General features: G+C 43.1%; 1 protein-coding gene across 3 annotated transcripts; it reads right to left on the bottom strand.

Annotated features, from left to right (window-relative positions):
* LOC127630372 (zinc finger protein 366-like) lies at window positions 1-11,570 on the bottom strand. 3 transcript variants are annotated; one of them, XM_052107824.1, is made up of 6 exons: window positions 11,508-11,544; window positions 10,401-10,437; window positions 7,604-8,716; window positions 5,329-5,520; window positions 1,539-1,713; window positions 1-483 (listed from the first exon to the last, which is right to left on the bottom strand). In XM_052107824.1, exons 3-6 carry the CDS (start codon window positions 8,636-8,638, stop codon window positions 83-85), a joined length of 1,803 nt encoding a protein of 600 aa, XP_051963784.1. In that variant the 5' UTR covers window positions 8,639-8,716; window positions 10,401-10,437; window positions 11,508-11,544; the 3' UTR covers window positions 1-82. The 3 variants fall into 3 exon arrangements, with proteins under 3 accessions (XP_051963784.1, XP_051963783.1, XP_051963785.1); XM_052107823.1 differs by having other exon boundaries at window positions 10,401-10,484; window positions 11,508-11,522; XM_052107825.1 differs by lacking the exon at window positions 10,401-10,437 and having other exon boundaries at window positions 11,508-11,570.

The following is an 11,570-nucleotide window of genomic DNA, read 5'->3' as shown; positions in this document are numbered from 1 at the left end:
GTTTTGCAGAAGAAAGAAAGTCACACAGCTGGGATGGCATGAGGGTGAGTAAATTATTACAGAATCGTTATTTTTGGGTGAACTATATCTTTAAACATGGTCTTTTGCAGTGTAAGTCGAGTTCTGCATCAGAGATTGAGCTCTGTTGACTCTCACAGTAGCTTCTGCTCTGGAGCTCCTCTTTGTCATCATAACATTTCTTCTTATCATGGGCCTCCTCGTCCTCCCCGTCATCTTCATCATCAGCCTTTCTGGCCTCCAGCGCTGGGTTGTAGATATCAGGGCTGTACTGGCTCATTCTGTACAGACTGTCCTCGTCTTCCTCTCGACTGGAGCTCCCACCACGGACGCTCTCGCCGTCTGACTGTGAGAGGCGAAGCTGCCCCTGGGACTTCTGCGACAGATCGAAGGGCTCTTCCTGATGGATGCGGGACAGAATCCGCAGCGGGCCCGAGAGACACAACCGCCCGCAACTTCTGAACACTTTCCAGAGAGAATAAGACAGGGAACATTATCATAATTATTTCCAATATTTCCCAATTTGTAACGCCCAATTCCCAATGTGGTCCTTGTGGTGTTGTAGTGACTGGCCTCAATCCGGGTGGTGGAGGACGAATCTCAGTTGCCTCCGCGTCTGAGACCGTCAATCCGCGCATCTTATCACGTGACTCTTTGAGTGCGTTACCGTGGAGACGTAGCGCGTGTGGAGGCTTCACGCTATTCTCCGTGGCATCCACGCACAACTCACCACTCGCCCCACCGAGAGCGAGAACCACATTATAGTGACCACGAGGAGGTTACCCCATGTGACTCTACCCTCCCTAGCAACCGGGCCAATTTGGTTGCTAAGGAGACCCGGCCGGAGTCACTCACCACACGCCCCACCGAGAGCGAGAACCACATTATAGTGACCACGAGGAGGTTACCCCATGTGACTCTACCCTCCCTAGCAACCGGGCCAATTTGGTTGCTAAGGAGACCCGGCCGGAGTCACTCACCACACGCCCCACTGAGAGCCACATTATAGCGACCACGAGGAGGTTACCCCATGTGACTCTATCCTCCCTAGCAACCGGGCCAATTTGGTTGCTAAGGAGACCTGTCTGGAGTCACTCAGCACACGCCCCACTGAGAGCGAGAATCACATTATAGCGACCACGAGGAGGTTACCCCATGTGACTCTATCCTCCCTAGCAACCGGGCCAATTTGGTTGCTAAGGAGACCTGTCTGGAGTCACTCAGCACACGCCCCACTGAGAGCGAGAATCACATTATAGTGACCACGAGGAGGTTACCCCATGTGACTCTACCCTCCCTAGCAACCGGGCCAATTTGGTTGCTAAGGAGACCCGGCCGGGGTCACTCACCACACGCCCCACCGAGAGTGAGAATCACATTATAGCGACCACGAGGAGGTTACCCCATGTGACTCTACCCTCCCTAGCAACTGGGCCAGTTTGGTTGCTAAGGAGACCCGGCTGGAGTCACTCAGCATATTTCCAGAGTAATAAAATTAGTGTTCTGCTGAAGCATCTTACCCCGAGCATCCAGTCCTTGATCCATGATCCCGTGTTTGACCTTCATGTGGCGGGTCAGATTCCCCTTCAGAGTGAACTTGCTGGCGCAGTAAAGACATTTGAAGGGTTTGCTGTCAGAATGCATGTGCATGTGGCCCATGAGATTGTGCATTCTGTTAAACTCCTTTCCACACAGCTGTGAAGAGAGAAACTATTTGAACCTAAAAGAATGCTTTTGACACAACGTGTGTCAGAATGTGTAATGTTCTTAAACATATATGTACTGTTTGAGGACTTCCTATCATAGCACTAACAACATCACACTCATGGCTGTGATTAGGTCGCTTTGCTTTTATACAACAAGTTAGCACAATATGGACCCTTTTTTGTTTACCTTTGGTCCACCGACAAAAGTAGTTCGTTTAGGTGTTGCAAACACTGGAGGAGAATTCTGTGTAATGGCTACAGACAAGTGGAATATTTCAGCTCTGTAGGTCCATACAATGCTAGTGAATGGTGACCAGAACTTTGAAGCTCCAAAAAGCACATAAAGGCGGCATAAATGTGTTCCATACAACTCCAGTGGTTAAATGACAAAGTGAGAAACAGATTAATATTCAAGACCTTTTTTCTTTTACAATAAATCTTCACTTTTACATCTAAAAGTCACATACGGCACCTGTTTAGTTTTTCTTTCAAGACGGATATTTAGAGTAAGAAAGGACTTAAATATTGATCTTTTTCTCACCCACACCTATCATATCACTTCTGAAGACATGGATTAAACCACTGGAGTCATATGTGAAAGTGAAAGTGTAGATTTATAGTAGATAATGACTTAAATATTGATCTGTTTCTCACCCACACCTATCATATCTCTTCTGAAGACATGGATTACACCACTGGAGTCACCTGGATTACTTCTATGCTGCCTTTATGTGCTTTTTGAAGCTTCAAAGTTCTGTCCACTATTCAATTGCATTGTACGGACCAACAGAGCTGAAATATTCTTCTAAAAATCTTCATTTGTGTTTTGCAGATGAAAGAAAGTCACACATCTGGGATGACATGAGGGCGAGTAAATTAGAGATTTTTCATTTTTGGGTGAACTGTCCCTTTAAATAATACAATTGGCATTTAATGTATTTTTAATGCCTAGTGTATTTAACATTAACATTAATTAAAATGTTGCTTTATTGTCCTACATGCTGTTTCTTAATATGTTTGTAAAATGAGTTTAAATGCATTTATTACATGTATTTACAATAATCCAGAATAAAGTAGTTACCATGTTTGCACATTTGTTGACGGTGTGGTTTATTTTACAATTTTTATTAAAGGATAAAATAATATGAAAATATGAAACCACTTATGAGATCAAATTAACCCAGCATTCCTGTAAAAATTAACCATTATTTGGGCTGAATAAATAACCCATTTGCAGGGTTAAAATGATCAGCCTAATTTGCTGGGTTAGTTTAGCCCAGTGTGTGTTCTGTCCCATATTTAGGGGAACACAGGGCACAAACTAACATGGGGCTAGTTGTCACACTTGTGGTTTAAATGTTTACACACACGCTGGAAAGACGAAACCTCTTTTGTTTACCTGTTGCCATGTCAACACTGTGTAGCTTAAACAATTGCAAAAAAATTCAAAAAACTTTGGAAGATATCACCAAAAGTTCATTTTAAAGTAGCAAAAGTAAAAACTCACTTGAAAGTAAATTTGCATCTCTGTTTTTACTGTTTATTTAAAATGAGGCAAACACGGTGTCATTTAATCTCCAATCTTTCAGCATCTTACAGAGTCTTTTAACTCTCAGATAGCAGCTGAAGTGACCAGCCAGGTTTAAATGGGGTAGTTCCAATGTTCCCCAGATTTATAGAGTTGGGGTCCATATTTATGAAATATAAGAGGGTCTGGGTATCTCAGCGAGTATTTACGGTGACTATCACACCTGGAGTCGTGAGTTTGAATTCAGGGCGTGCTGAGTGACTCCAGCCAGGTCTCCTTAGCAACCAAATTGGCCCGGTTGCTAGGGAGGGTAGAGTCACATGGGGTAACCGCCTCGTGGTGGTGATTAGTGGCTCTCGCTCTCGGTGGGGCGTGTGGTGAGTTGTGCGTGGATGCTGCGGAGAATAGTGTGAAGCCTCCACATGCGCTACGTCTCCACGATAACGCGCTCAACAAGTCATGTGATAAGATGCGCGGATTGACGGTCTCAGACGCGGAGGCAACTGAGATTCGTCCTCCGCCACCCGGATTGAGGCGAGTCACTACGCCACCACGAGGACTTGGAGCGCATTGGGAATTGGCCGTTCCAAATTGGGGAGAAAATTATTATTTCGTCACCTTCCTAAAATAATGTCCCAAGTAATTTTTTCAAGTTTTTCAGAAAACACAAAAAACTGACCCAAATTTCACGGGATGATTTAGGCAAAATATATTATATGGATAATATTTATGAAATATTTGAACTTGAAACGGGTCAAATTTGACCCGAACACAATAGGAGGGTCAGTGGCGGATTTAGGCAGGGGCGACATGGGCAGTCGCCCAGGGTGGCATTTTGTGGGGGGGCACGAGGCACCCCCCAATAACAAGTATTGTTATTGCAGCTGTTTTTTAAAAGCAGTAAGAGGCCATGTTTAAAATCAGTGTAACACACCGCCTCTTATGGCTTTTTGCTTTATTTTAGTGCACTATAAACTTGTAGAGAGTGAAAGTACATTTAACCATAATCAAGAGTTTATTACGGTTTATTACTGAAGGAATTCTCATGAGTTGCTACACTGAAAATAGAGGAGTCGTCATCTCACAGAACGAGTTCTCCTCTTCTGCTGTCCTTCCTCTACTTTCTTTTTTTATTAGGGTGGTCCTTTCCTTTCCTTCAGGAGGAGAGAGGGACTGTAAACTGTCCGAACGGACCGTGAGAAAACAGGAAGTGCTCCTGAGCGCGAGAGAAAGCGAGATGAAATCTATTTGCGGGTTTGTTCTCGGGGGACGTGAGAGCCATTGTTACACACTCAGTTTGTGCTGCGATATCCTTCCTACAGACGAAGAGACACTCAACTGCCAAAAACGTATCTGGTCATCGTTTCACCAACCCATCCCAGGACATGGTCACAAGCATTCCAAAACAGACAAGACTCTGATGGGTTGGTACAATTAAATGAAAGTGAATGGTGACTGAGGTTAGGATTCTGCCTAACATCTTCTTTTGTGTTTTACAGAATAAAGAAAAAGTCATACGGGGTTACGGGATCATTTTTGGTTGTATTCTTCTTCCAAGTTTGCAAGTTGTTGCTCACGATTACTTCACAGTGCAAATACCTCCTATGCATTTTTTTCTCCCCAATTTGGAACGCCCAATTCCCAATGCGCTCCAAGTCCACGTGGTGGCGTAGTGACTCGCCTCAATCCGGGTGGTGGAGGATGACTCTCAGTTGCCTCCGCATCTGAGACTGTCAATTCGCACTAATCATGACCATGAGGAGGTTACCCCATGTGACTCTACCCTTCCTAGCAACCGGAGCCAATTTGGTTACCCCTTGTGACTCTACCCTCCCTAGCAACCAGGCCAATTTGGTTACCCCACGTGACTCTACCCTCCCTAGCAACCGGGCCAATTTGGTTGCTTAGGAGACCTGGCTGGAGTCACTCAGCACACCCTGGATTGAAACTCACGACTCCAGGGGCCTCTATGCATTTTTAAGATATGAGTATGAATATGAATCAAACATGCTGGCTCCATTTTCTTTACCCCACTCTGTAGTTATTAAATTAAATACAGTTTACTCACTGACGGACCTTGCATTTGTAGGGTTTGATTTCCGAGTGGACGATCATATGAGCCTTGAGCGTTTGTTTCTGGATGAAGCTCTTGTAACACAGGTGACAACGATATGCCCGGATGTTGGTGTGAATCAGAACGTGGCGTTTCATGTTGGCGAGCAGCGTGAACTGACGGCCACAGATACGACACTTGTGCTCCTTCACCCCCTAAACGATACACAGATAGAGACAAACAAACCATGAAACTCCAAACCGTCACAGACCTGTTTCACACTTCTTGTGTCTGCAGTATGTAATAGCAGGCACACGTGGAGCGTTCACACTGACAGCGTTTCTATACTGCTTAACAAAACTGCAGCTCTATCCTGAAAATAAAGTGATTTCTGGGTTACCATATTCAAACAGCCCTCCTAAGCGCTGTTCTTCTTGTGTTTTTTGCCGGTTCACATTCATCGTGCATATCGCCACCTACTGGGCACGGAGGAGAATTTATAGTAAAAAAGGACTTAAATATTGATCTTTTTCTCACCCACACTTTTATATCTTTTTATACTTCTGAAGACATGGATTAAACCACTGGAGTCATATGTGAAAGTGAAAGTGGAGATTTATAGTAGATGATGACTTAAATATTGATCTGTTTCTCACCCACACCTATCATATCACTTCTGAAGACATGGATTAAACCACTGGAGTCATATGTGAAAGTGAAAGTGTAGATTTATAGTAGATGATGACTTAAATATTGATCTGTTTCTCACTCACACCTATCATATCACTTCTGAAGACATGGATTAAACCACTGGATTAATTTTATGTGCTTTTTTGAGCTTCAAATTTCAAACATTGAATTAAATGGACCTACAGATCTGAGATATTCTTCTTACATTTTTGGGTGAACTGTTCCTTTAACCATGGCTTTACTGCAGTAACCATATTAATATAGTCAACAATAGTAAAAATACAGGAAAAACAAAACTGGTAATAATCTTAATAAAAAAACAAACATAGTTACTTCAGTTTTACTATAGTAACACCATAGTTAATTTTGAAAATAAACTATAGTTTCACTGTTGTAAACATGCAGTAATCATCTATCCATTTTTGTGGTGAGGTCCATTGTTTTAAAAATCACTAATGAACCATGGTGTTACTGTAGCGAAAATACCCTTTTTTTTTACAAAATAATTATGAATTTTATTACCATAGTTTTAGTTTTGCTACTTTTCTACGGTTTACCATGAATATCATAGTTCAACTTTGTTTACTGTAAAAAAAACATGCTTAATTTCCGTAAGGGATGGATAAAGGTATTGCGAGGGAAGGCAAAACTATTTCATAAATTAAATTCCTCTTTCTGTCCTTGTATTTTGTTTTAAGGATATTTAGTTATAATTACTGGAAAACAAGACAATATACTGAGTAAGATTTGTTTTCTTCACTGTGCTGATGTAAGATGTGTGAAACAAGCTCAGGGTTAGGTTAAACTCAGGGTTAGGTTAAGGACAAGGTTAGGTTAAACTCAGGGTTAGGTTAAGATCAGGGTTAGGTTAAACTCAGGGTTAGGTTAAGGACAAGGTTAGGTTAAACTCAGGGTTAGGTTAAGATCAGGGTTAGGTTAAACTCAGGGTTAGGTTAAACTCAGGGTTAGGTTAAGGATAGGGTTAGGTTAAGCTCAGGGTTAGGTTAAGCTATGGTTTAGGTTAAGGATAGGGTTAGGTTAGGGATAGGTTAAACTCAGGGTTAGGTTAAGCTGTGGTTTAGGTTAAGGTCAGGGTTAGGTTAAGCTGTGGTTTAGGTTAAGGTCAGGGTTAGGTTAGGGATAGGTTAAACTCAGGGTTAGGTTAAGCTGTGGTTTAGGTTAAGGTCAGGGTTAGGTTAAGGTCAGGGTTAGGTTAGGGATAGGTTAAACTCAGGGTTAGGTTAAGCTGTGGTTTAAGTTAAGGTCAGGGTTAGGTTAAGGTCAGGGTTAGGTTAAGCTGTGGTTTAGGTTAAGGTCAGGGTTAGGTTAAGCTGTGGTTTAGGTTAAGGTCAGGGTTAGGTTAAGCTGTGGTTTAGGTTAAGGTCAGGGTTAGGTTAGGGATAGGTTAAACTCAGGGTTAGGTTAAGCTGTGGTTTAGGTTAAGGTCAGGGTTAGGTTAAGCTGTGGTTTAGGTTAAGGTCAGGGTTAGGTTAAGCTGTGTTTTAGGTTAAGGTCAGGGTTAGGTTAAGCTGTGGTTTAGGTTAAGGTCAGGGTTTTACATAAACCTTACCCACGATACTTTGAAGTTTTACATAAACTTCTGTTTACCTTGTGTGTCAGTGTGTGCTGCTTGAGATGATGTGATTGGACAAACTCCATCCCGCACTCACTGCAGATGAACGGCCGAATATCCTTGTGTTTCATCATGTGATTCTGCAACTGGCTCGGATACTGGAAGCTCTTCCCGCACTCGCTGCAGTCGTACTTTACTGGCCCGCTGTGCACCGTCAGGTGCCGTTTCAGCTGCGCCAGCGTCGGGAAGTCCAGTCCGCATTCCACGCAGACGTTCTCCTGACCTCGTTCGTGCTTCAGCTCGTGCGCACGTAGCTCGCTGGGGTACGCGAAACCGCGTGCACAGACGCCGCAGCTGTAGGGTTTGACGTCGCTGTGCTGCATCATGTGTCTCTTCAGGTGGCTGGTCTGCGTGAAGGCTTTATGGCAGACCTGGCATTTATGCGGCCTCGTGCCCTGATGAGTGAGCATGTGCGTGTGCAGGTGACTCAGCTGTTTGAAGAGCTTCCCACAGAGGGTGCAGCCGTGTGGTTTGATGCCGCTGTGACCCAGGATGTGCGTGATCAGGTTGTATTTGGAGGTGTATGATTTCTCGCACATGCGGCACTTCCAGCGCTTTTGATTATGGCCGACGTCGACGTAGTAGCTTTCGTCGACATGGATACCCAACCCAGGTTTTTCAGCATTGGTCAGAGCAGATTTGCTGGCCTCTTGACCTCTGCGGCGATACCGAAACGCCTCGCTCTGGTAGACAGTGTTTGGGGAGAGATGCGGGATGGAGCCAGGCATGAGGAAGGGGAATGGGACTAAACTTGGATGGAACGGGGAAAAGTATGGTGATGGAGAGTGCACGAGCAGAGGGGACGCGGGCCACAGTGGCAGCGGCTTCACCATCTCCTGTTTAACCTGTACGCCATCATACCTCCCAATAACACGATGCAGTCGCAGTCTGTTGAGGTCAATCATGCCAGGGGCATATCGGTGGAGTTGAGGGTATGGAAGACAAGAGAGGTCAACGTTTCTGGTGGTGCACTCATCTGCCCGTTTGCCGTCACTGTCTTTTAAATCCATACTGAAGTTCTTTGGTTCCTTCACATTAGAGTTTCTCAGATCATTGATGTTCAGTTGTGGAATCGCCCTTTAACCTGCCTGTAAAAACAGTTTGCAGAAAGATTTATTGTAGATGAATTGGTGAACTTTGACTCAGACACCTACTTGTGTGTTGCAAATATAGACAATGCAAATGAGATTAAAATTGAAAGTATATTGCTTGTCAACTGAACATGAATTTGTACATGTGAACTGCATGATAAAGTAAAAATGCTAATATTGTATTAGTCATGCATAGACTACCCACAAAAATGTAGTAAAGGGGTGAACATTGTTAGAGTGCAGATTTGTAATCCGGCGCCTTGTTGGCCCTCGCGACCTTCAAAGTTGCCCATCCCTGGTCTAAATCCAGTTAGCCCGATTGATCGCTCAGATAGATGAACTTCTCTCTTCTCTCTTTTTACTTCTCTTTAAGTTCCTCTGTTCATTTTTCTTTTCATTAGCAGAGGAACTTCTCGTTTTCATTACAAAGCATTTATTTGTGATGTCATCCTAGTAGAACATTGTCAAACTGTATCAGAGGTTCATCAGTTGTCATCAGAAATATTATCAGTCTTTGACGATTGAAACGGGACTAAACGAATGCCAACGATCGTAATACCTCTGGTAATAACAGCTGACATAAACATCTAGAGCAGATGAAAACTACATTTTTTATTTATTTATTTTGTATTTTATTTTATTCCTTTTATCCCAATTTGGAACGCCCGATTCTCACTACTTAGTAGGTCCTCGTGGTGGCGCGGATACTCGCCTCAATCCATGTGGCGGAGGATGAATCTCAGTCGCCTCTGCTTCTGAGACCGTCAATCCGCGCATCTGATCACGTGACACATTGTGCATGACACCGCGGAGACTCACAGCATGTGGAGGCTCATGCTACTCTCCATGATCCACACACAACTCACCACACGCCCCATTGAGAGAACCACTAATCACCACCACGAGGAGGTTACCCCATGTGACTCTACCCTCCCTAGCAACCGGGACAATTTGGTTGCTAAGGAGACTCACAGCATGTGGAGGCTCATGCTACTCTCCACGATCCACACACAACTCACCACACGCCCCATTGAGAGAACCACTAATCACCACCACGAGGAGGTTACCCCATGTGACTCTACCCTCCCTAGCAACCGGGCCAATTTGGTTGCTAAGGAGACTCACAGCATGTGGAGGCTCATGCTACTCTCCACGATCCACACACAACTCAGCACCAGCCCCATTGAGAGCAAGAACCACTAATCACCACCACGAGGAGGTTACCCCATGTGACTCTACCCTCCCTAGCAACCGGGCCAATTTGGTTGCTAAGGAGACTCACAGCATTTGGAGGCTCATGCTACTCTCCACAATCCACACACAACTCACCACACGCCCCATTGAGAGCGAGAACCACTAATCACCACCACGAGGAGGTTACCCCATGTGACTCCACCCTCCCTAGCAACCGGGCCAATTTGGTTGCTAAGGAGACCCGGCTGGAGTCACTCAACACACCCTGGATTCAAACTCACGACGTGGTGGTAGTCAGCGTCAATACTTGTTTCCAGGCCCTATTGTGTTTTTCTCTAGCATTTCAAACTGACCTGGTGAAAATATGTCAGTTTATTAATCAGCTATATGAAACAGATGAATGCCACAATGTTTATTATAATTTTTTCATTTTACATAAAGCAGTATTATTTTTATTAAATAAAAAATTCAACCATCAGTAACTCACCCTCATATTGTTGAAAACCTGCATGACTTTCCTTCTTCTGTGAAAGCAAATGGAGATGTTAGGTAGCATCTCAGTCACCATTCACTTTCATTACATGTAAAAAAAAGATGCAATGAAAATGAATGGTGACTGAGACTAACGTTCTGCCTACTTTTTAGTTCTACAGAAAGAAAAAGAAGAAAGTCATAGAACTTTAGTTTTTTGGTGAACTGTCTCTTTAAATATGCATTTGATCTTTAACACAATATGTGTTGAGTTGCATTCGTAATAAATGCAGATTAAAGTGAAGCTAAAAGCTGAAGTGCAGCGATATATACACTGTATGTATATTATCAGGAAAAAGAAGTATGTACATTATATCTAAGTTGTTACAAAACATAGAGAATGTCAAATATACATAATGTAACAAATAAATATAATGTAAATTATTTTTATGAATACAGCAGGGTCAGAGATTTAGGGGGTTCAGGGCAAAAATGCCAGCCAAAATGACGAAAATGCCCCAGAAAAATAAAATGGGGTAAAAAATGTCCTCGTAATGAATTCTTCTGTTTTTTTAATTTATTTATTTTATTTGCAACTTCTGATAGAGATCTAAATATTTTATTATATATATATATATATATATATAATGAATTCTCAGGTAATACATTTGTATTAATGAATCGATTAATTATAAATATTTGACGTTATTGAATGAGACAAAGTTTGTCTTTTAAATGGGTGGAAAAAAATTTGCCTTCATAAATGTACAAAATAAAAATGCCCTGGAAATAAAAACCAGAGAGCAAATATTGTCGCTTAATGTTAATGTAAAGTTTAGTTCTGACACTGGAATTCAGGCATATTTAATTATTCATTAATCATCAAGTTATGCGGTCAGTATCCAACCAAAACATTGATGCTGATGCTACAGACGTTTCACCAAAAAATGTTGAACAACATGCCAGCACCTGTAACCATCATCATCTCCAACCGCAGCGCTCAATGACCCGTTAAACACAGATGATAAACTCTCAACCCAGCGTGCGCGAGTGTGTGTGTGTGTGTGTGTGTGTGTGTATGTGTGTGTGTGCTATCAGGCTGGCAGCGGCCCGTGTCTCTTACCTGTCCCATGCCCTGCGCTCATCACAATGACCCGCTCAAACTGCATTTGAAGTGACTTAAGAC

The sequence above is a fragment of the Xyrauchen texanus genome, chromosome 37 (assembly GCF_025860055.1).
Source record: "Xyrauchen texanus isolate HMW12.3.18 chromosome 37, RBS_HiC_50CHRs, whole genome shotgun sequence".
Lineage (NCBI taxonomy): Eukaryota > Metazoa > Chordata > Actinopteri > Cypriniformes > Catostomidae > Xyrauchen > Xyrauchen texanus.
Note: the sequence above shows the minus strand (reverse complement) of the source record. Positions and strands in the feature narration are given on the sequence as shown.

What these genes read in the sequence shown, in the direction of transcription:
- LOC127630372 (XM_052107825.1), bottom strand. Translation starts at nt 8,638, where the DNA reads ATGGATTTAAAAGACAGTGACGGCAAACGGGCAGATGAGTGCACCACC. An exon ending in TCAAACCCTACAAATGCAAG is followed by an intron (nt 1,714 to 5,328) that starts GTCCGTCAGTGA and finishes CTCTCTTCACAG; the next exon opens with CTGTGTGGAAAGGAGTTTAA. An exon ending in TCAAGGACTGGATGCTCGGG is followed by an intron (nt 484 to 1,538) that starts GTAAGATGCTTC and finishes CTCTCTGGAAAG; the next exon opens with TGTTCAGAAGTTGCGGGCGG.